Raw genomic sequence first — 23,719 nt, 5'->3', positions numbered from 1 at the left:
GTCAAGATCAGATTAGCAGGAGGTGGAGCAGACTTCAGAGGCTTCTGGCCTACTTTTGTTTCCATTTCTCAGATTTTTAACTTTATATATAGAGCTACACCACAGTGGAGTAGGATGAAAACACAGGCAGTACTGTGCGTCCTCAAATGTTTGGATGAAATAAAATGTTTAATGAACATTTGGAAAAGCAGACAAGGAGGTGGCATAACATAGGAAAGCGGACGTAATTCCATAGCTGAAAGTGACTTCACAGTGGGTCAGAGGAAGCCCAGCATGTGAATGATGCATTGGGTAAACAGTTAACATGAATGTGGCACATCCCCAAGGATCCAGATTTGATCCTGTTGCTATGCATCAGGTGCTGTCAATAAAGAATTTGCATGTCTCTCCATTATGTGGGTTTCTGCTGCATGCTCCATTTTCTTCCCTTATCCTATCCAAAGACATGCTGGAAAGTTACCTCGTAGCTTAGATAAGTGTTAAAAGAGATGTAAAAAAAACTAGACACGAAATGCTGGAACAACTCAGCGGGACAGGCAGCATCTCTGGAGAGAAGGAATGGGTGACGTTTCGGGTCGAGCTCTTCTTCAGACTGATGTCAGGGGAGTGGGTGGGGCAGAGATAGAATGTAGTCGGAGACAGTAAGTGGTGGGAGAACTGGGAAGCAGGAGAGGATGGGGAGAGAGGGAAAGCAAGGACTATTTGAAGTTAGGGAAGTCAATGTTCATACCGCTGGGGTGTAAGCTACCCATGCAAAATACGAGGTGCTATTCCTCCAATTTGCGCTGGGCCTCACTCTGACAATTGTCCTTCCTCAAATTAGGAGACTAAAATTGCACACAATACTTCAGGTGCGGTCTCACCAGGGCCCTGTACAACTGCAGTAGGACCTCCTTGCTCTTAAACTCAAATCCTCTCACAATGAAGGCCAACATGCCATTGGCTTTCTTCACTGCTTGCTGTACCTGCATGCTTACTTTATTGACTGATGTACAAGCACACCGATGTCTCTTTGCACCTCCCCTTCTCCTCATCTGACACCATTCAGGTAATAATCTGCCTTCCTGTTCTTGCCACCAAAGTGGATGACCTCACATTTATCCACATTATACTGCATTTGCCATGCTGATGCCAACTCACCCAACCTATCCAAGTCACCGTGCAGCCTCATAGCATCCTCCTTGCAGCTCACACTGCCACCCAGCTTTGTGTCATCCGCAAACTTAGAGATGTTACATTTAATTCCCTCGTCTAAATCGTTAATATATATTGTAAACAACTTGGGTCCCAGCACCGAGCCTTGTGGCACCTCTTTGCTTCCTGTCTGCCACCCAGCTCTCTATCCAGGTCAATACTCTACCCCCAATACCATGTGCTCTAATTTGCACACTGATCTCTTGTGGGATCTTGTCAGGCTTTTTGAAAGTCCAGATACACCACATCCACTGGCTCTCCCTTATCCATTCTACTTGTTACATTCTCAAAAAATTGCAAAAGATTAGTCAAGCATGATTTCCCCTTCATAAATCCATGCTAACTTTGACAGATGCTGTCACTGCTTTCCAAATGCACTGTTATAACATCTTTAATAATCGACTCCAGCATCTTCCCCACTGCTGATGGAAGGCTAACTGGTCTATAATTCCACGTTTTCTCTCTCCCTCCTTTCTTAAAAAGTGGAGTTACATTGGCTATCCAGTCCACAAGAACTGATCCAGAGTCGAGAGAACATTGGAAATTGATCACCAATGCATCCACGGTTTCTCGGGCAACCTCCTTCATATCATATATATATACAGCCGGAAACAGGCCCTTTCGGCCCACCAAGTCCGTGCCGCCCAGCGATCCCCGTACATTAACACTATCCTACACCCACTAGGGACAATTTTTTACATTTACCCAGCCAATTAACCTACATACCTGTACGTCTTTGGAGTGTGGGAGGAAACCGAAGATCTCGGAGAAAACCCACGCAGGTCACGGGGAGAACGTACAAACTCCTTACAGTGCAGCACCCGTAGTCAGGATCAGTACTCTGGGATGCAGACCATTTGGCCCTGGGGATTTACCTGCCTTCAGTGTACCTAACATAATTTTCTGACATTTGGATTCCCATCAGTTCCTCCCTCCCACTAGATCCTCGATCCCCTAGTATTTATGGAAGATTGTTTGTGTCTTCCTTAGTGAAAACAGAACCAAAGTACTTAGACAATAGACAGTAGGTGCAGGAGTAGGCCATTCGGCCCTTCGAGCCAGCACCACCATTCAATGTGATCATGGCTGATCATTCCCAATCAGTACCCCGTTCCTGCCTTCAGCCCTTACCCCCTGACTCCGCTATCCTTAAGAGCTCCATCTAGCTCTCTCTTGAAAGCGCTCAGAGAATTGGCCTCCACTGCCTTCTGAGGCAGAGAATTCCACAGATTTACAATTCTCTGACTGAAAAAGTTTTTCCTCATGTCTGTTCTAAATAGCCTACCCCTTATTCTTAAACTATGGCCCCTTGTTCTGGACTCCCCCGACATTGGGAACATGTTTCCTGCCTCTATCGTGTTCAACCCCTTAATAATCGTATATGTTTCAATAAGATCCCCTCTCATCCTTCTAAATTCCAGTGTATACAAGCCTAGTCGATCCAGTCTTTCAACATATGACAGTCCCGCCATTCTGAGAATTAACCTAGTAAACCTACGCTGCACGCCCTCAATAGCAAGAATATCCTTCCTCAAATTTGGAGACCAAAACTGCACACAGTACTCCAGGTGCGGTCTCACCAGGGCCCTGTACAACTGCAGAAGGACCTCTTTGCTCCTATCCTCTTGTTATGAAGGCCAACATTCCATTGGCTTTCTTCACTGCCTGCTGTTACTGCACGCTTCCTTTCAGTGCCTGATGCACTAGGACACCCAGATCTCGTTGTTCGTCCCCTTTTTCTAACTTGGCACCATTTAGATAATAATCTGCCTTCCTATTCTTACCACCAAAGTGGATAACCTCACACTTATCCACATTAAACTGCATCTGCCATGTATCCGCCCACTGACACAACCTGTCCAAGTCATCCTGCAACCCCATAGCATCTTCCACCCAGCTTTGTGTCATCTGCAAATTTGCTAATGTTACTTTTAATCCCTCCATCCAAGTCATTAATGTATATTATAAATAGCTGGGGTCCCAGCACCGAGCCTTGCGGTACCCCACTAGTCACTGCCTGCCATTCTGTAAGGGACCCATTTATCCCCACTCTTTGCTTTCTGTCTGCCAACCAATTTTCTATCCATGTCAGTACTCTACCCCCAATACCATGTGCTCTAATTCTGCCCACTAATCTCATATGTGGGACCTTGTCGAAGGCTTTCTGAAAGTCAAGGTACACTACGTGGCTCTCCCATATCCATTTTCTTAGTTACATCCCAAATAAATTCCAGAAGATTAGTCAAGCATGATTTCCCCTTCGTAAATCCATGCTGACTCGGAACGATCCTGTTACTGCTATCCACATGCTCCGCAATTTCGTCTTTTATAATTGACTCCAGCATCTTCCCCACCACCGATGTCAGACTAACTGGTCTATAAATTCCTGTTTTCTCTCTCCCTCCATTCTTAAAAAGTGGGATAACATTAGCTACCCTCCAATCCACAGGAACTGATCCTGAATCGGTAGAACATTGGAAAAGATCACCAATGCGTCCACAATTTCTAGAGCCACCACCTTAAGTATCCTGGGATGCAGACCATCAGGCCCTGGGGATTTATCAGCCTTCAGTCCCATCAGTCTACCCAACACCATTTCCTGCCTAATGTGAATTTCCTTCAGTTCCTCCGTCACCCTAGGATCTCTGGCCACTAGAACATCTGGGAGATTGTTTGTATCTTCCTTAGTGAAGACAGATCCAAAGTACAGGTTCAACTCGTCTGCCATTTCCTTGTTCCCCATAATAAATTCCCCTGCTTCTGTCTTCAAGGGACCCCCATTTGCCTTAACTATTTTTTTCCTCTTCACATACCTAAAGAAACTTTTACTATCTTCCTTTATATTATTGGCTAGCTTACCTTCGAACCTCATCTTTTCTCCCCGTTATGCCTTTTTAGTTTTCTTCTGTTGCTCTTTAAAAGAGTCCCAATCCTCTGGCTTCCCACTCTTCTTTGCTATGTTATACCTCTTTTATTTTTATGCTGTCCTTGACTTCCCTTGTCAGCCACGGGCGCCTCTTACTCCCCTTAGAATCTTTCCTCCTCTTTGGGATGAATTGATCTTGCAACTTCTGCATTATTCCCAGGAATACCTGCCATTGCTGTTTCATCATCTTCCCTGCTAGGGCCTCCTTCCAGTCAAATCTGGCCAGCTCCTGCCTCATGGCTCTGTAATCCCCTTTGCTATACTGTAATACTGACACTTCCGATTTTCCCTTCTCCCTCTCAATTTGCACATTAAAGTTTATCATATTATGATCACTGCCTCCTAATGGCTCTTTTACCTTGAGTTCCCTTATCAAATCAGGTTCATTACACAACACTAAATCCAGAGTTGCCTTCTCCCTGGTAGGCTCCAGTACAAGCTGTTCTAAGAATCCATCTCGGAGGCACTCCACAAACTCCCTTTCCTGGGGTCCAGTACCAACCTGATTTTCTCAGTCTACCTGCATGTTGAAATCTCCCATAACCACCGTAACATTTCATTTGTGACATGACAATTTTAGCTCTTGATTCAACTTGCACCCTATGTCGAGGCTACTGTTTGGGAGCCTGTAGATAACTCCCATTAGGGTCTTTTACCCTTACAATTCCTCATTTCTATCCATACTGATTCTGCATCTACTTGTTTAACTGTTCCGCCATTTCCTTGTTTCCCATTATAAATTCACCTATCTCTGACTGTAAGGGACCTACATTCGTGGCTTCCTGAGTAATGCTCAATTACCTGACCTACAAAGACAAGCATACCACATGCCTTCTTTATCACTATCTGCCTGTGTTACCGCTTTCTCTTTTTTAGAAACCATGGCACTGAGTGCTGTAGAATCCCATTGAGCCTTCCAGTCACAATAACACCCATCAACCCCTTTATTCTTTGCTTTGTGCCATTGAAACTTTCTTGGATCTAACTTGCCACTCCCCCTTAGTTCTCTTGGGTTTAATTTTTTTGACGAGTTTGCCACTCGAGACCTTGTCAAAAGCCGTGCTAAAATCCATGTAAACCATATCAAACTGGCTTTGTTACCTCAGAAAATTCAATGAAATTAGCCAGACATGGTCTCCCTTAACAAATCCTTGCTGACTAAACTTGATTAACCTGTACATTTCTTAGTGAAGATTCACACTGTCCCTAAATTGTACTGCATCAGTTAAATTGACTTAATTACTTGATTTACACCTAACCCCCTTTTTAAGCAACAGTACAATGGTAATAGTCCTAAAATCCTCTTGCAACATTTGTGTAGCCAGGAAAGATTGAACATGATAAGTAGAGCTTCTTCAATTTCCTCTTTTGCTTTATTTTACAGCCTGGGATATATTTCACGAGGGTACTAATGTGATGTTAGTCGAGTTTTTTTAAATTGTTTCTGGAAAGTCAGTCTCAAAATTCTATTATACTCTAATGGTGTGCTGCATGGGCCAGCAGTCAACAAAAGCTCTCTAGGTCTCTGACCAGGCTTTACATATTGAAATATACCACCGTATATCTTTCAGAGATAAAATTCAGAATGACTGGATGCCACAACTCCAATCGATCTGTGCTACAGGGGATGGGATTTGTTTCTGGCATCGGGGATTGGCAGTGCTTGAATGGAAGTAGTGGTTGGATGAAGTTAAGGAAGCAGTGATGGGGCCAGGGAAGTGCAGTGGGTGGGATGATTTGAGAGATTGTGCTTTTATACTTTTCTTTTGGTTTACAGGACAGTTTAATACTATGACTGATTAAAAGTAGAATGCCAAAATGGTGATTGGATTTATTATCTTTGTCACGAAGTGATACCAGTTATTAATTAGAAATGAGTGTGGTAATCTAGCTATCATTTATTTTGTATTGTCAAATAGCCATAGCTAAATTATATTGAAAGTGAAAAATGTATTCTTATTTACTATCCATTACTTTGCATTAAAATTAATTGTTTCCATTTCAACAGATTCACGTGTTGGAAGTTGCTACTCCAGTCTGGTTAATGGACGTTGTGCAAATGAACTTCCAAGACCTTATACCAAATTGCAGTGTTGTTGTGACAGTGGTCGCTGTTGGTCATCTGGTAGGATTCCGGAAATGTGTCCAATGCGTGGAACTGGTAAGGCTTGTTTTATGTTTTTTCTTAATTTTTATACTTTTAAGAAAGTAGCAAACTTTACTGTTTCACTGGCCACTGAAACTATCTGCTCTTAGAGCTTTTAAAAGAACGGGGTATGGTATGATAATCTGGTATTATCTACCTAACCATGGGGGGAGCTGGGTGGGAGTTTGGTTGATCGACAGGTAACAATCCCCAGGCAAGTTCAAACAACGTAAATCATGGGTGACCGGGATTTCTTGTCACGTGCACATCACTTCAGTTTCAGTTTAGTTTATTGTCACATGTACCGAGGTACATTGAAAGGATTTTGTCACATGCTGACCAGTCAGAAGAAAGACAATACATAATTACAATCGATCCATTTACAGTGTATAGATACATAATAAGAGAATAATGTTTAGTGTAAGGTAAAGCCAGCAAAGTCCGATCAAGGATAGTCCGAGAGTCACCAAAGAGGTAGATAGTAGTTCAACTGCTCTCTGATTGTGGTCGGATGATTCAGTTGCCTGATAACAGCTGGGAAGAAACTGTCCCTGAATCTGGAGGTGTGCATTTTCATACTTCTGTACCTTTTGCCTGAAGGGAGAAAGAAGAAGGGGGAGTGGCCAGTGTGCAACTTGTCCTTGATTATGCTGTTGGCCACATATTGCTGATGTGGCTTGCATTACTTTAACTAGAAGCAGGCACCAGGCTCTTTCCCAATATTGCATCTGGAGGAGAAAACTGGAAATTGTGACTTTCCAATGACTGTGACTTATGACTGGAAAGACTTTGAAAATTGTGAAAGCTGAAATGTCGCTGGAGATCGGGAGAAGGTGAAGACATTAGAAATCATGAGCATGGAGTAAATGTGAAATACAGAGGGCTGAGGAGACAACAATGTCACCCCTCACAAGACATAGTTGTGCTTGCCACTGATCAATCCACTATCCGAATTGTCTGAATCACTGACAGCAGAGGCTATCTATCAACACGGGAACTAGGACAAATTTCTAGCTTGCAAGTCACTAAGTAGATCAGTGCGGCAGTGAGGCCCCTGAATAAGCAGAGGGTAAGACAGAAGATTTAACCAGCTTCTGATTTGAAAAGGCTATATGTAAACTCAATTGCCTTCAAAGATCTGGATCATGAGGATGGAGATGAAACAGGATAAAGACTTTCCTACAATCTCCCAGACCAAAGTTCCCTATATATCTTGAAATGTCTTTAAATGTTTTTAAGAATGAGAAACAATACCACTTATACTTTATATTATATAATATATTAATAAATACATACTTATTACAGGTCTAAGTTTAGTGATTCTGGAGCAAAGTGCAATTACAATTGCAGGCCAAGTACTGTGGACAGAATACTTGTATAATGTAGTTAATTTAATTGTAATTGAAGAAGAATTAAGGACATTTTGCCATGCAGTTATGCTGGAAGCAGCTCCATCACTTTTGGTCACTAATGAAGCTCAGTAATGGAGCAGTTGGTCAAGAAGGCGCAGCAACGATTGTTCTACCTAAGAACACTGAAAAAGTCTGGTCTACCCCAACAGCTGCTGTCGACCTTCTACCGCTGCACCATAGAGAGCATCCTAACACATGGCATCACTGTGTGGTATCTCAGCTGCACGGAGGCAGAGAGGAAAGCTCTTCAGCGGGTAGTCCATAGAGCCCAGAAGACTATCGGAACACAGCTACCAGCCTTGGAGGGCATCTACAACACACAATGCCTCAGAAAAGCCACCAGCATTCACAAAGACTCCTCACACCCCTGCAATAGTCTGTTTGAACAGACGCTACAAGGCCTTCTATGCCCGCACCTCCAGACTCAGGAACAGCTTCATCCCCAGGGCCATAGCTGCCATGAACCGGATGGTCACATCGCACAGTGAACCGGCACAGATCTACTTGCACTTTATTCTGTTTTTAAACTGTTTCTAATTTGTTTCATTGGGTTGTTTAAATTAATACTTATTAGCTAATTAATTTATTGCATCGTATGGGAGGCGCATTCCCAATCTCGTTGTACCTCTGTACAATGACAATAAAGATATATTGTATTGTATTGTAGTTAATCACAGATGGCAAATTGCACCTCAGATATATATTTCAGAGGGCAGGGCAAACACCTTTTCTGTTCCAGTCCCAAGAAGCAAATTAGTTGAGAGGAACCACAATGGAATTGAGCTGAAAACTTCAAATTGTATGAGGGTCAAAATGCGATTTTGCTCGAAACACAAACTGCTGGAGTATCTCAGCAGGTCAGGCAGCATCTGTGGAGGAAATGGATAGGCAGCATCACTGCCCAACTCACTAAGTTACTCCAGCTCTTTGTGTTTTTCTCAAGATTCCAGCATCTGAAGTTCCTTGTGTCTACCATTTTACTGCTCTGGAATTACAACATTTCTATAAGCCTTAATTAAAATAGATATATAATGCTTTGTGCTCCAATGAAAATTAAATTCTCGATTCCCCTATTTCTCCCCTGTATATAGAGTACCATGTTTACATGTCTGTTGTGCTGCTGCATTTTGCTGCATTTTGAGACAAATGTCAATAAAAACACTCTTGACTCTTGGCATGCCTCTTGATATCCTGTGAATCCCAGGGATTAACATATCACAGTTGGGAAGCAATGATTGAATGATACAATTATAGATTTCCCCTGGCTTAGTTTAGCAATGATTTAATTGTAATTAATTGGAAATATTTAAAACTGAAAGAATATCTCTGGTGCTTATGTCTCATGTTGCTGGACGAAATTTTGTGATTCATAGTAAAGAACACAATGTCACACAAGCAGAATTAAATATTCTTCCATTAGAAATGTCAACATCAATTTTAGTTTACAATGGTCAGAGTAGTATTCCTTTTTTAATGATAACATATTTGTATATTCAACATTTTTTAAATAATCAGTTTCAAGTGAAAAAAATTACCCCTTTCTGTTGTTCATGTAAATATAATGACATATACATTTACCTGTATACTTTCAGAAGAATATATTAAATTGTGCTCGGATATAACTTGGAATGGTCGTAGAACGGAATTTGTGCCTGATGGTGGACCTATCGGACCCCTCGGGCCTAATGGACCCTCAATTGACCACGTGCCACGTAATGGACAACCACATAATGGTGGACCTTATACGCATCCCATGCCTTTTCGACCACACGGTCCTTTCAGTAAGCTGATGTTACTATTATTATCATAAAGACTATTCAAATATTTTTTGCGATATGTCACTTCATTTCAAATGTTCTAACATTTCTATTGCAGTTTCTTTGAATATTACTGATATCTGCCAGACTGGAAATCTCTGCTTCCATGGACGTTGCATTTCCCTTCCAGGAGCCAGTTATCGTTGCGAGTGCTATTTGGGCTATAAACTTGATTCAAGAAGAGAATGTATTGGTATGATTTGAACAACTGTGTTGGATTTGTTGATGTTAATCTCTGTGTGTGCTGACAATTTTTAATCAACTCTTTTTAGTCTGAAATGTGCTTACACAAGATCCGATGTATGGTGTTACAATTTTAGACATTATCACAACTGAACTATAATGTTGATGTTCTGTCATATTTTTTGATGTTCTGTCACATTTTTGTTTTAAACAGATGTAGATGAGTGTATAAGCAATCCCTGTATGCATGGGGACTGTGTGAACACACAAGGCTCTTACTTCTGCCGTTGTCATACTGGCTTTCAGAGCACTGCAACTAAAATTACTTGTATGGGTATGTTATACTTTACACAATTATTAATAATTTTTAAAGCCGAACTTGCAATACCTGTTTTATTTTGAAAGATACTGATATTTTCCATCATTTCATGCATGGCTATTATGAAGTATAATTTACAAAAACAAACAAATTGACCCAACTGACCTTCAAAAGCGTTTTGTGTACTACTAGGCCATTGACTAGGTTGTCAAATTTTATGTCATATTTATAATAATTTGGTTAGCATCCATTCCAAACTCCAAGTTAAATATTTTAAAAACATTGGTTACATGATACCATAGGGGAGGGACTCAAACACAGATAGCTAATAGGCAGTGTGTGAGGCAGGAGGCAGAAAAGGGAAACACTCAGACCCAATATGTAGGAGAGAAAGAAGGGAAAAGAAATAAACTGAGAATAAGAAATGATGGGTCCCTTAAATGTGTATATTTTAATGCTAGGAGCATTGTAAGAAAGGTGGATGAGCTTAGAGCCTGGATTGACATCTGGAAGTATGATGTTGTGGCGATCAGTGAAACATGGTTGCAGGAGGGTTGCGATTGGCAATTAAATATTCCAGGATTTCATTGTTTCAGATGTGATAGAATCGGAGGGGCAAGAGGTGGGGGTGTTGCATTGCTTGTCAGGGAGGATATCACAGCAGTGCTTTGGCAGGACAGACTAGAAGGCTCGATTAAGGAGGCTGTTTGGGTGGAACTCAGAAATGAGAAAGGTTTAGCAACACTTATAGGGGTGTATTATAGACCGCCAAATAGGGAACGAGAATTGGAAGAGCAAATATGTAAGGAGATAGCAGATATTAGTAGTAAGCACAGAGTGGTGATTGTGGGTGATTTCAATTTTCCGTATATAGACTGGGAATCACATTCTGTTAAAGGGCTGGATGGTTTGGAGTTTGTAAAATGTGTGCAGGATAGTTTTTTGCAGCAATACGTAGAGGTGCCTACCAGAGAAGGGGCAGTGTTGGACCTCCTGTTAGGAAATGAGATGGGTCAGGTGACGGAGGTATGTGTTGAGGAGCACTTTGGGTCTAGTGATCATAATGCCATTAGTTTCAATATCATTATGGAGAAGGTCAAATCTGGACCAAGGGTTGAGATTTTGGATTGGAGAAAGGCTAATTTTGAGGAGATGAGAAAGGATTTAAAAGGAGTGAAATGGAAATTGTTGTTTTATGAAAAGGATATAATAGAGAAATGGAGGATATTTAAAGGTGAAATTTTGAGAGTACAGAGTCTTTATGTCCCTGTTCGGTGGAAAGGAAAGAATAATAATTTGAAAGAGCCGTGGTTTTCCAGGGAAATTGGACACTTGGTTCGGAAAAAGAGGGAGATATACAATAAATATAAGCGGCAGGGAGTAAATGAGGTTTTTGAGGAATATAAAGAATGTAAAAGGAATCTTAAAAAGGAAATTAGAAAAGCGAAAAAAAGATATGAGGCTGCTTTGGCAAGTAATGTAAAAGTAAACCCCAAGGGGTTCTACAGATATGTCAATAGCAAAAGGATAGTGAGGGATAAAATTGGTCCATTAGAGAGTCAGAGTGGACAGCTATGTGCTGAGCCGGAAGAAATGGGGGAGATATTAAACAATTTCTTTTCTTCGGTATTTACCGAGGAGAAGGATATTGAATTATGTGAGGTAAGCGAAACAAGTAGAGTAGTGATGGAAATTAGGATGATTAAAGAAGAGGAGGTACGGACACTTTTGAAGAATATAAAAGTGGATAAGTCTCCAGGTCCTGATAGGATATTCCCTAGGACATTGAGGGAAGTTAGTGCAGAAATAGCAGGGGCTATGACGGAAATATTTCAAACGTCATTAGAAACAGGGATGGTGCCGGAAGATTGGCGCATTGCGCATTGCGCATGTTGTGCCTTTGTTTAAAAAAGGTTCTAAAAGTAAACCTAGCAATTATAGACCTATTAGTTTGACGTCTGTGGTGGGAAAATTAATGGAAAAGATACTTAGGGACAATATATATAATTATTTGGATAATCAAGGCCTGATTAGAAACAGTCAACATGGATTTGTGCCTGCAAGGTCATGTTTGACTAATCTTCTTGAATTTTTTGAAGAGGTTACCAGGGAAATTGATAAGGGCAAGGCTGTGGATGTTGTCTATATGGACTTCAGTAAGGCATTTGACAAGGTTCCACATGGAAGGTTGATTAAGAAGGTTAAATCGTTGGGTATTAATAGTGAGGTTGCAAGATGGATTCAACAATGGCTGAATGGGAGATACCAGAGGGTAATGGTTGACAATTGTATGTCAGGTTGGAGGCCAGTGTCTAGTGGAGTGCCCCAAGGATCTGTGTTGGGTCCACTGTTGTTTGTCATTTACATTAATGATCTGGATGATGGTGTGGCAAATTGGATTAGTAAATATGCAGATGATACTAAGATAGGTGGAGTAGTTGATAGTGAGGTAGATTTTCAAAGTCTACAGAGAGACTTGGGCCTTTTGGAAGGGTGGGCTGAAAGATGGCAGATGGAGTTTAATGCTGATAAGTGTGAGGTGCTGCATTTTGGTAGGACAAATCAAAATAGGACGTACAGGGTAAATGGTAGGGAATTGAGGAATGCAGTGGAACAGAGGGATCTGGGAATAACTGTGCATTGTTCCCTGAAGGTGGAATCTCATGTGGATAGGGTGGTGAAGAAGGCGTTTGGTATGCTTGCCTTTATAAATCAGAGCATCGAGTATAGAAGTTGGGATGTAATGTTGAAATTGTACAGGGCATTGGTGAGGCCGAATCTGGAGTATGGTGTGCAGTTCTGGTCGCCAAATTATAGGAAGGATGTCGACAAAATGGAGAGGGTACAGAGGAGATTTACTAGAATGTTGCCTGGGTTTCAGCACTTAGGCTACAGAGAGAGGTTGAATAGGTTGGGTCTTTATTCTTTGGAGCGTAGAAGGTTGAGGGGGGACTTGATAGAGGTTTTTAAAATTTTGAGAGGGACGGACAGAGTTGACGTGGGTAGGCTTTTCCCTTTGAGAGTGGGGAAGATTCCAACAAGGGGACATAGCTTCAGAATTGAGGGACAAAGGTTTAGGGGTAACATGAGGGGGAACTTCTTTACTCAGAGGGTTGTGGCTGTATGGAATGGGCTTCCGGTGGAAGTGGTGGAGGCTGGCTCGATTTTATTATTTAAGAGTAAATTGGATAGGTATATGGATAGGAGGGGATTGGAGGGTTATGGTCTGAGTGCAGGTAGATGAGACTAGGTCAGGGAGAATGGTCGGCGTGGACTGGTAGGGCCGGACAGGCCTGTTTCCATGCTGTAGTTGTTATATGTTATATGTTATATGATCAATCTGTATATGGCAATAGCTGAGATTATATGTAACAGAATTTTATAGTTGCTTAAAAGCAGTCCTGCATAAAATTCGGAAGGATGTTTGTTTCTGTGATTCAAATCGATGGATTCTTTTGTTTTTGAAGATATTGATGAATGTGTTCAGAATGGTCAGATATGTAACCACGGTCGTTGTGTGAATACAGAAGGCAGTTTCCACTGTATTTGTAATGCTGGATTTCAACTGACGTCAGATGGGAAAAATTGTATGGGTATGTAGCATAGAAATATGTAACAAATCATATAAATAAAAATATTTATATAATATTTGAATTTTATGATGAATTTTGTTTAGATTTTTGTTAACTTAAATTTTTTGAACTAGTGAGTAAATTAATACATTTTATATGAATACCTGTTAAAAATGTAATCTCAATTTAAGATATTATTAATCATGTAACATTTCAGTATTACAGCATGGTCACCACATGGAAAAAGCCTTTTCATTCATTTGAGACCATACAATGTAAACAGAATCTTGCCCTCATGACAATGCAAATCTCCCCCTCCCCCCTTTTCAAATATTTATCTAGTTCTTTTTTGAACATTACATTTGAATCTGCCCCAACAATTACTTACAGCAGTACATTCCAAACTCTAATCATTTGCTGAGCGGAAAAAGAAAAAAATCATGTAATTTTTGATTATCTTGCCAATCATTGTATCTTTGTTCCCCTGACTCTTGACCCTGTCGCCACTGGGGATAATTTCATCCTAACCTCTCTGTCTTGGCCTTTCCTGATTCTAAATACCTCTGTGATATCTCCTTACAACCTCCTGTTGCAAGGAGAATGGCAGAGCTCCCCCAGTCTATCCAAACAAATAAAGTACTTCATCCTGGAGTTATTGTCACTGCAGGGTGTTTTGAGGGCCTTCACTTCTTCCTTGCATTTAGGTCTTCCACCAACATACACATTCATGTGGCTAAAACCAGTCTCCCATTGAAAAACCTTTCCTTCAACTCCACTTGCTCTCTCCACGTCAAAGATGCAGCTTTTTGCTGCCAATTTCTACCTTTTTTCATCTTCAGATGGTCCACCTCTGTCTTTCCTTTCTGGATCCCTCTATGCCCATCTGACAGGGTAGGCTAGTGACAAACATCCATTATAAGCCTAAAGACTCACACAGCTATCTTCACTATACTTCCTCACAATATTTTCCAGCAAGAATTCCATCCCATTTCGCCAGTTCATCTGTCTCCATCATATATTCTTCCGTGATAAGACTTTCCCCATAAGTCTCTGAAATGTCGTCTTTCCTCCAAAATCAAGGCTTCAACCCAGCTATAATGACAGAGCCCGTGACCATATCTTTTCTATTTCTGATATATGTCTCACCCCTTTCTCCCATGAACAATGCAGGATAGAGTTCTGCTGATTCTCACTTTCTATCTCACCATCCCAGGCATGTACCAGATAATCCTTCGCAATTTCCATCAGTTCCTACAAAATTCCACAACCAGACGGCTCTTCCCTACCCTTATTAACGTTTTGTTCACCGTGACTGCCTGGTCTGCTCCTCTGTCTTCACAAACTGTGCAACTTCAGAAAGCGAAACACTTGTTCTTCCACCTCTTCAGTTCTCATCATCCAATGACACAAACCATCCTTTCAAGTGAAGCAGTGTTCATTTGCACTTTCAATCTAGTATACTCTTTTGGTGCTCATGATGTGTTGAAGAAACCAGATGCAGAGCAGGTGACTGCGGCTCAGAGGAAGCACCTTGTCGGAAATATTAATTCTCTACTTTATAATGTTTTTGTTCCTTTGATTGTGTTTGATTCTCTTACTGCCCTCACTTTGTTAGCTTTTGTTCTTACTTTTCTATTTCTCACTGCTCCCATTAACCGATGAACAGCTTGACAATCCTACTCTCACTCAATCAGAAAGATATGATTTATTCTCTCTAACCCTGCCTCACTCTCCAACTGAAAACTAACCATTTTCTCTCTTCAACTTTAACCGTTGTTCTCTTTACATAGATGCTGCCTAACCTGTCGCAAGTACTTTGTTTTTATTTCAGATTTCCGACATCTGCAATTTAAAAAAAAAATCTTTGTTCTCACATTTATAAAAGTCAAGATTCGTATGCTTTTTATCCACGTTGTCAAGTTACATTAACACTTTCAACAACGATGAACAAATGCCTACAAATCGCTTTCCTTTTATGTCTTTTATAATTTTACCCTCGGGTTTATATTGCCTCTTTTAATAGTTCCAACCAAAAATTTTGCATTTCCAAGATTTAAATTTTACCTGACACCTATCCATCCATTTCACCAGTCCATATTTCATTAAAGTCTATTATCCCATCATGCTTCACTGCATTTGCATGTTTTGTGTCATCTACAAGTTGTGACTTTTACACCCAACTACAAGTTATAAATGTATACCTAGGGCAACAGTGGTCCTAGCATTGACCTCCCTCCATTCAAGAAAGCATCCTTTCACTACTCTTCTCTGTTTAATGTCACTTAGTAATTTATTATTATTATCTTTTTTAATTTAATCTTAAAGTGGTACTTTAGCAAGCTATTTTTGGGAGCCGATAAAATCACATGAACTTTATTGCACTCATCTGCCTGTAACTCCATGGATAAATTCTATTTTTAGCTAGGCAAAAATTTCCCCAACTGCTCTGTAATTATTGTCTTTATCTTTATATTTTTCTTTGAACAAGAATGTAAAATATGCTTTTTTTTCCAATCAAGTTCTACTGCTCAGTCTCCATTCATTTGAAAGATTATATTATAAGGACTTTGCAATTTATTTTCTTACTTATCTCAGAAAACCAGGCTGCAACCCATCAGGATTGGGCGGTTTATTAACTTTAAGGGCAACAAGCCTTCCTCGCTCTTCCATCTATTAATTTTGAATCTATCTGGAATCTAAAGCTCCATCTCTTTTGCTGAGATTTTAGCAGCATTTTCTTCCTTGGTGAAGATTGATGTACTAATTTAGTGTCTCAGCTAGGGGCGGCACAGTGGTATGCTGGTAATGCAGAGATGGAGGCACAGTGACACAGCTTCTGCCTCACAGTGCCAGAGACCCAGGTTCGATCCTGACCTTGGGTGCTGTCTGAATGGCGTTTGCATGTTCTCCCTGTGACCACGTAGATTTTCTCCGGGTTATCCAGTTTACCCCACATCCCAAAGACATGTGGGTTTGTAGGTTAATCGGCCTTTGTAAAATTGCCCCTGGTGTGTATGGAGTAGATGAGAATGTGGGATAATATTGAACTTTTGTGAATGTGTAATCGATAGCTGGCATGGACTCAGTGAGCTGAAGGGCCTATTTCAAGATATATCTATAAACTATGTCTTTTGCCTCCATGAGGAGAATTCCCTTTTGCCCTCTGGTTGACCTCGTCTATCTTCTTACAACCCTTTTCCTTTTCATGTAACTATACAATATTTTTGGATTCGGTTTTATTCTCATTTTTTTCTCATGCTCTCCCTTTGCCTCTTGATTTCCTTTAAGTACCTTCCCCCGTCCTTTAAACTTTATGTGATCAGCCTGATTCTTGCTTGAGTTAATGATTGGACATCAGTAATTTATTTTTTTCCTGTTCAATTTCGCTCTTCTTTGGGTTCTGCAGGCAAATCTGCTTTAATTTCCTAACCTCTTTCCTCATAGGAAATAACTGTTACACCTCCAATTTTAAAGCATTTTAATATTTAGTGTTCAAACCTGTGGCCATCCAAGCTTTGATTTTAGTTTACTTGTTTTTTCCTTGGAGTGTTCTACATCTTTTTCCACAGTTATTCTGAACTTTATAATTTTGTGATCACTGTTTACTAGATGTTCCCCAATGATATAATTGTTAACCATTATGAAATAAATTAACTTTTAGAAAATGTTGAAGTTAATCAAGCATGCGGTTTACTCCTCTAACATTATATTTCAGACCAGGATGAGTGCTCCCAGAGAAACATGTGCATGAATGGAATGTGTATCAATGAAGATGGTAGCTTCAAGTGCATTTGCAAACCCGGCTTTGAGTTGGTATCAAATGGACGGGCATGCATTGGTAAGTTTATTGATTATCCGAATCCAAAATGTTACTGCTTGTTGGTAGAAAAATGTTCATAAGTAGTCAGTATTATACATTGTTAAATGTCTTACACTAGCATAGCTCAATTCAGCTAGAGAGCAGTAAGCCTGTGCAGATGGTGGATGGCTAATTTTAAATGTCACAGGCACAAATTAAATTTTCTTGAACACAGTGAACCCATTTAGTAATATGATTAATGAGTTAATTCCTACCGATTACTTGGGTAATATTTCAAGTAACTCTATGTACAAATATATAATTGGGTGTTTTGCTCCAGTAACTATTTGTCTCTGTCCAATCCGGTAGGTACCAAGTTTTGAATATGTGAGCATGTATTTTCATACCTGACCCCAGGCACAGACTGCGGCAGCTGATGCACAAACTAGAGACAGAAAAGACTGCAGATTCCAGAATCTGGAGATTAAAAAAAGCTGCTGGAGGAACTCAATGGATCAGACAACATCTACGAAAACAAAAGGATTTTCCCCTAACTATACTGTCTGACCCAATGAGTTCCTCCAGCATTATATTCTTGGTGCATTATATATTTTACTTCTCATTGAGTATAAAGTGAGCATGTATGTTTATTATGGTGGAAAGAACTACTTTGCCATTTTCTGTGGTCGATCTTTATTTTCAAGACATTTGAGTTCAAGGCCCTAACTAATTTATTGAAATCCTCATAAGGGACTTGGGCAAAGCATGTTGATCAGTGCAAAGTACTTACTCTCTGAATTACTCAGTGATAAATTGATGATGGCTGAAACTGCCCCCTTTAACCATATTTATGTAATAAATTTATCTTGCATCAATATTGTAAGTGGATGTTGTGTGCTTTGGAGTTTCAAATTCGGCAAGGTCATTACATTTTCACCAATAAAAACAGGGCAGTGGTCTCCCATTTTTGCACTAGGCGTAGAATTTGGTCTGAAGTTCTGGGTTGGGATTCCACAATTTACTGCCTCAGAATGATGGCTACACATTGACTTGACTCGTCTCTCGTCATCTTGCATCATCTTTCAGCTCATTAGCATCAATCACGGTGCCAAACCCGAAATGAGTTAATAACCACTGGGTACAGTCCTTTGCACATATCTTTTGAGCTAATACACTGCAGCCGACCATTTTTTTCAGATTTATTATTTAAGTATATTAAATCTCATATACTTGATGTGCAGCCTCAAAAGATATTCTAAGACTATTGCTCATAATGCCATTAACACAATTCTTGGTTAAAAGATTATTTAGGTTGTGTGGCATATTTGCTTCACTGCTTTAGGAACAATGGTTTCAGTAAGCTTCTTGTATGTAAATGTCTTAGAACTATTTTTTTAATTACACTCAGCTACTTCTTGAGTGCTGCCTAAGCAATAGCTTGAAAACATTTCTGAAAGGACAGAAAGTAGTGCATGTTATATGTGTTGTGTACTTTAATGAAGAATCTTTTTGTACCGAGATTCTTAATTATTCCTGTGATAAATGCTGTGACCATCCAAAAAATTATCAAATCGTACAGGAGGGAAACAGGCACAACGTCCATAATCACCAGTCGACACCTTTCAATATGCCACTCTGCGCTTGATCCATAGTCTTCTGAAATCTGTATCCCTTATATTTTTGTACACGTCAGTCATCTCCCCTCTAAATCTCCTGCTTAAGGGAGCAAAGACCTAGCTTCTTCAGTCCCTCCTCATAACTGCACTGCTCCATCCCAGGCAATATCCTGGTGAATCCCCTCTGTCCCCACTCCAAGACCATCGCGTCCTTCCCTTACCTTTGTGACCAGAACTTCATGCAGTACTTCATCTGAGGTCTGACCAAGATTTTACAACAATGGAGTATAACTACCCTAATTCTATATTTAATGCCCTGACAAATGAAGGCCAGTATCCTAAATGCCTCCCTAACTATGTTATCTACCTGCATTGCCACCTTAATGGATCTGTGGAGTTCTACTCCAAGGTCCATCTGTTCCCTAATATTCCAAGACTCAACCATTCATGATGCATATCGTAGTCTCATAACTGCTCCTAACATGCATCACCTTACATTTATTTGGATTAAACTCCATCAGCCCATTTCACTGAAACAATATGTCTCTTCAGCCTCAGACTACCTTAAACATTATCAACAACACCAATCTTCATGTCATCCATGTGCTTACTGATCTTGCTTCCCACATTCACATCCAAGTAATTTACCTAAATCACAAACAAGTGTCCCAGCACCTACCTTTGTGGGACACCATCAGTTATGGACATCCAATCAGAAAAACAATCTTCCACCATCACCCTCCGTTTCCTATTGCCAATCCAGTCCTGGATCCTATCAGTCCTAACTTTGTGATCCCATAGGTCCTAACCACTCCTGATCCAGTCTCCCATGTGTGGCTTTGTCAAAAGTTTTGTAAGAGACCTTGTAAGTCAGAACTAACGCCATGCCCCCATTGATACTTTTTGTTACCTCTTCAAATAATTCAATCAAATTAGTCAAATAGGATCTGCCCTTGATGAAACCGTGTTGGTTGTCTCTGACTAGTCCCTGCCTTTCCAAGTAATCACTGTCTCTAACTAATTCCTGCCTTTCCAAGTGATCACTGTCTCTGACCAGACCCTACCTTTCCAGGTGATCTCAGATTTTTACAATAAAATTATTCAGTTTTGCAGCAAGATGCAAATAAAGTCAGGTGCATTTTGATACAGCATTCAAAATGGGAATAATTAAAAGAAAGAATACCATTATCAGCAGACCTATTAAGGGAAAACGACAAGAATCCTGAAAGAACAAAGTAATACTATGGGCAGTAGAAAACTGGCAGGCCAAGGCTTTGTAGTAGTAATAAGCTGTGCCACTCAGCAACTCCCAACACTCAGGTTGCCAGTAAATCATTTGAAGGTTTGCTTATAACCTGAAGTGACAGTGAACGTGCTTTTACACAAAAGGAGTATTTAGCACATAAGGCAACACCTTGGAGAGAGGAATAGAGTAAATATTTTATATCAGTGATCTTATAATCAAACTGCAAAAGATAGGCAAAATGAAAAGAATGAAAGACTGCAATTGGATGAAAGGAAAGATACATTAAATGACTAAAGGAATGATAGATCAAAACAAATGAAGATGCTGATGGGACAAGTAAAGAAATAAAAAATGGTCTGGATGCTGTTTTAATGGAGGGAAAATATTGCAGATGGTGAAATCAACATGAAACTCACTGATAATGCTTATTAGCTGAAGTTGATGAATTATTATATTTACTTTGGTTTAATGACTAACGACTTTTCAACAGACATTGATGAGTGCCACATATCAGGAATTTGCATGAATGGGCGATGTGTCAACACAGACGGCTCCTATAGATGTGAATGTCCTCCTGGCCTGGCCATTGGACTTGATGGGCGAGTCTGCGTTGGTATGTTAATTAATTTTTTGGGCAAGCCTGCGTTGGTATGTCAATTAATTTTTTGTGGTTGTGAACTACGTGTGTGGGGGGGGGACTATAAGAAATTGTCTCTTCCATACGGAAACGTGACCTTTCTTCTGGGTCGTGCCTCCGTTCATGCTGCGGCCTACCATCGGCCAAATACCCGGAGCTGGCGGCCTCCAGTTGGGACTACCTGGGGCTCTGGTTCGCAGAGCCCACGGACTGTACTTACCATCTGCAGAGCTGGCTGTGTTCGGAGGCTGTGGTGGCACTGCGAGTGTGACTGCAACTCGCCTTCGGAGGCTTCGGCCGCAGGCCCTGTGGACGTTGGAAGCTCGCAAGTCCCTGGGTGCGGGCCGACTTCGGGAGCTCCGGCAGCGTCTTCGTCCGCCCCGAATCGCGGGGCTTGGGTCGACCCGCTGCAGACCTTTCACTGTCCGGCGTGGCCTGGAATAGGCCGCGGGATTTTCCACCGCCTGGCGGGGGCTTCAATATCGGGAGCCCCGACCGCCCCGATGTAGCAAGTTCGACTGCCTGACCGCGGGAGAAGACGGCAGGGAAGAGAAAGACATTCTGGCCTTCCATCACAGTGAGGAGGTAACTGGAGGAGACTCACTGTGATGGATGTTTGTTGTTTTATGTTGGTTTTGTGATTGTGTGTTTTATTGCTTTTTTTTATTGCCTCTCATTGTTGACTGTGGGTAACGTAATTGCATCCAAAAACATGTTTTTGGATGACAATAAAGGCTATTCTATTCTATTCTAATTGACATATATGCAATGAGTATACTTTTAACAAGGGCAGAAACAACCTAAAAATGTTTGTCAATCTGTTTTGCACAAATATACAACATTCTGAAATGTTCTTGTCTTCTAGATTAAGTTAATTTTAAATTTCAACCCATATGGTTGTATTTTATTTTTTAAGAACCACTTTACAGAATCAAAAATAATTTTCCTCTTTAAAGTAGTTTCATTTGCTGCATATGGCATCAAAAATCTGCACAATCCTTAGATTCCAAACTGTCTGATTCAACACCTTATACTACAGCTAGCACATAAATATTGCCGAGAGGTGAAGTCTTACTTTGCTTGACTTCAGCTGGTGTAATAATTGGTTTGGCTAAGTTTATTATTGTCAAATGTACCGAGATACAGTGAATAGCTTTGTTTTGTTTGCTATCAAATCAGATCAGACACATAAATAAAATCAAGTCAAACTTGTACAATAGATGGAGCAAAGGGGAAGATACAGAGTGCAGAATATAGTTCTCAGCATTGTTGTGCACCAGTTTCATGGACAAAGCCAAATGTCCACAATGGGGTTGGCGTGAACCAGAGAATACCCTGTCTCATGGTAGGACCGAGAAGCTTGATAGCAGTGGTCAAGAAGCTGTTCCTGAGTCTGATGCTGTGTGCTTTCAAACAATCTGTATCTTCTGCCTAACAGGACAGGGGAGAAGAAGGAATGACTGGGGTGGGACAAGTCTTTGATTATGTTGGCTGCTTTACCGATGCATTGAGAAGTGTAGATGTAGTTAATGGTAGGGAGTCTGATCTGTGTGATGGACTGGCTACATCCATAACTCTGCAATTTCTTGCTGTCTTGGGCAGAGCTGTTCCGAAACCTAGCTATGATGCAACCCTGCAATATGCTTTATATAGACACAAAAAGCTGGAGTAACACAGCGGTCAGATAGCATCTCTAGAGAAAAGGGATAGGTGATGTTTCGGGTTGTGTCTATCTTCGGTTTAAACCAGCATCTGCAGTTCCTTTCCTCACAGTATGCTTTCTATGGTGCGTTTGTAGATGTTTGTAAGAGTCAATGGAGACATGCCAAATCTTCTAATTCTCCCAAAGAAATTGAGACGTTGCCACCTTGGCTGTCACTTCAATGTGGTTGGAGCACGACAGATCACTGGTAATATTAAAACCAAGGAACTTGAAGCTCTCAACCTTTTCCACTTGGGCGCTATTGATGTTGATTAAGCCATGTGCTCCACCATGCTGCCTGAAGCCGATAACTAGCTTCCTCATCTTGCTGACAGTGAGGGAGCGGTTGTCCTGCCACTATGTTACAAAGTTCTCTATCTCTTCCAGTACTCTGTCTCGCTATTGTTTGTGATCCGGCCCACCACAGTGGTGTCATCTGCAAACTTGTAGATGGAGTTAGAGCCGAATTTGGCCCAACATTCGTGAGTGTATAGAGAGTATAATAGGGGAATGCGAACGCATCCTTGCGGGGGCCTGGTGTTGAGAATTATTGGGGAGAAAGTGTTGTCACCTAACCTGACTGATTGTGGTCTGTGGATCAGAACGTCGAGGATCCAGTGGCATAGGGGGCTGCTGGTTCCTGTGTCCAGAAGCTTGGAGATGAGTGTGGATGGGATTATAGTATTGAAGGCAGAGCTGCAGTCAATAAATAGGATTTTAACATAAGAATTTCAGTAGGTTATCCGATGCTGTCCTCCACCTTATGCTTGAACTTAATCTTTGGCCCTTTAACGGTTTCTCCCTAATAATTTATTTTGATGTATTTGTTCTTTTTCCAAAACTTTACATTTGTTTTCTATCCCTGCTTGCTTGCATGAATGATTTATTTTGTTTTTGCAGATACTCATATGAGAAGCACCTGCTATGGTGGTTACAAAAAAGGGCAATGTGATCGACCGTTACCAGGAGCCTACACCAAGTCTCAGTGTTGCTGTTCTAGTACCGATCATGCCTTTGGAGAGCCTTGCCGACCTTGTGCAGCTGCAAATTCTGGTGGGTACTTTGCTGATTGATTCTAAGTGTGGGGGGGGGGTTACTATATTAACGCATTATGTTGAATAGTGCAGAGTAGGATAGTAAAAAATACTAC

The 23,719-nt window shown here is 40.8% G+C and overlaps 1 protein-coding gene across 1 annotated transcript in view; it reads left to right on the top strand.

The window, feature by feature from the left end:
- The window catches only part of LOC144610945 (fibrillin-1-like), a 330,240-nt gene that overhangs the window by 144,331 nt on the left and 162,190 nt on the right, over positions 1–23,719 (top strand). Inside the window, exons 9-16 of the mRNA XM_078429975.1 lie at positions 6,129–6,281; positions 9,271–9,459; positions 9,554–9,688; positions 9,893–10,012; positions 13,465–13,590; positions 17,285–17,407; positions 20,721–20,843; positions 23,470–23,622. Coding sequence (XP_078286101.1) covers positions 6,129–6,281; positions 9,271–9,459; positions 9,554–9,688; positions 9,893–10,012; positions 13,465–13,590; positions 17,285–17,407; positions 20,721–20,843; positions 23,470–23,622 — 1,122 coding nt within the window. The remainder of the gene's footprint in view (positions 1–6,128; positions 6,282–9,270; positions 9,460–9,553; positions 9,689–9,892; positions 10,013–13,464; positions 13,591–17,284; positions 17,408–20,720; positions 20,844–23,469; positions 23,623–23,719) is intronic.

The sequence above is a fragment of the Rhinoraja longicauda genome, chromosome 38, assembly GCF_053455715.1.
Source record: "Rhinoraja longicauda isolate Sanriku21f chromosome 38, sRhiLon1.1, whole genome shotgun sequence".
Lineage (NCBI taxonomy): Eukaryota > Metazoa > Chordata > Chondrichthyes > Rajiformes > Arhynchobatidae > Rhinoraja > Rhinoraja longicauda.
This window is presented reverse-complemented; position numbering and strand designations above follow the sequence as displayed.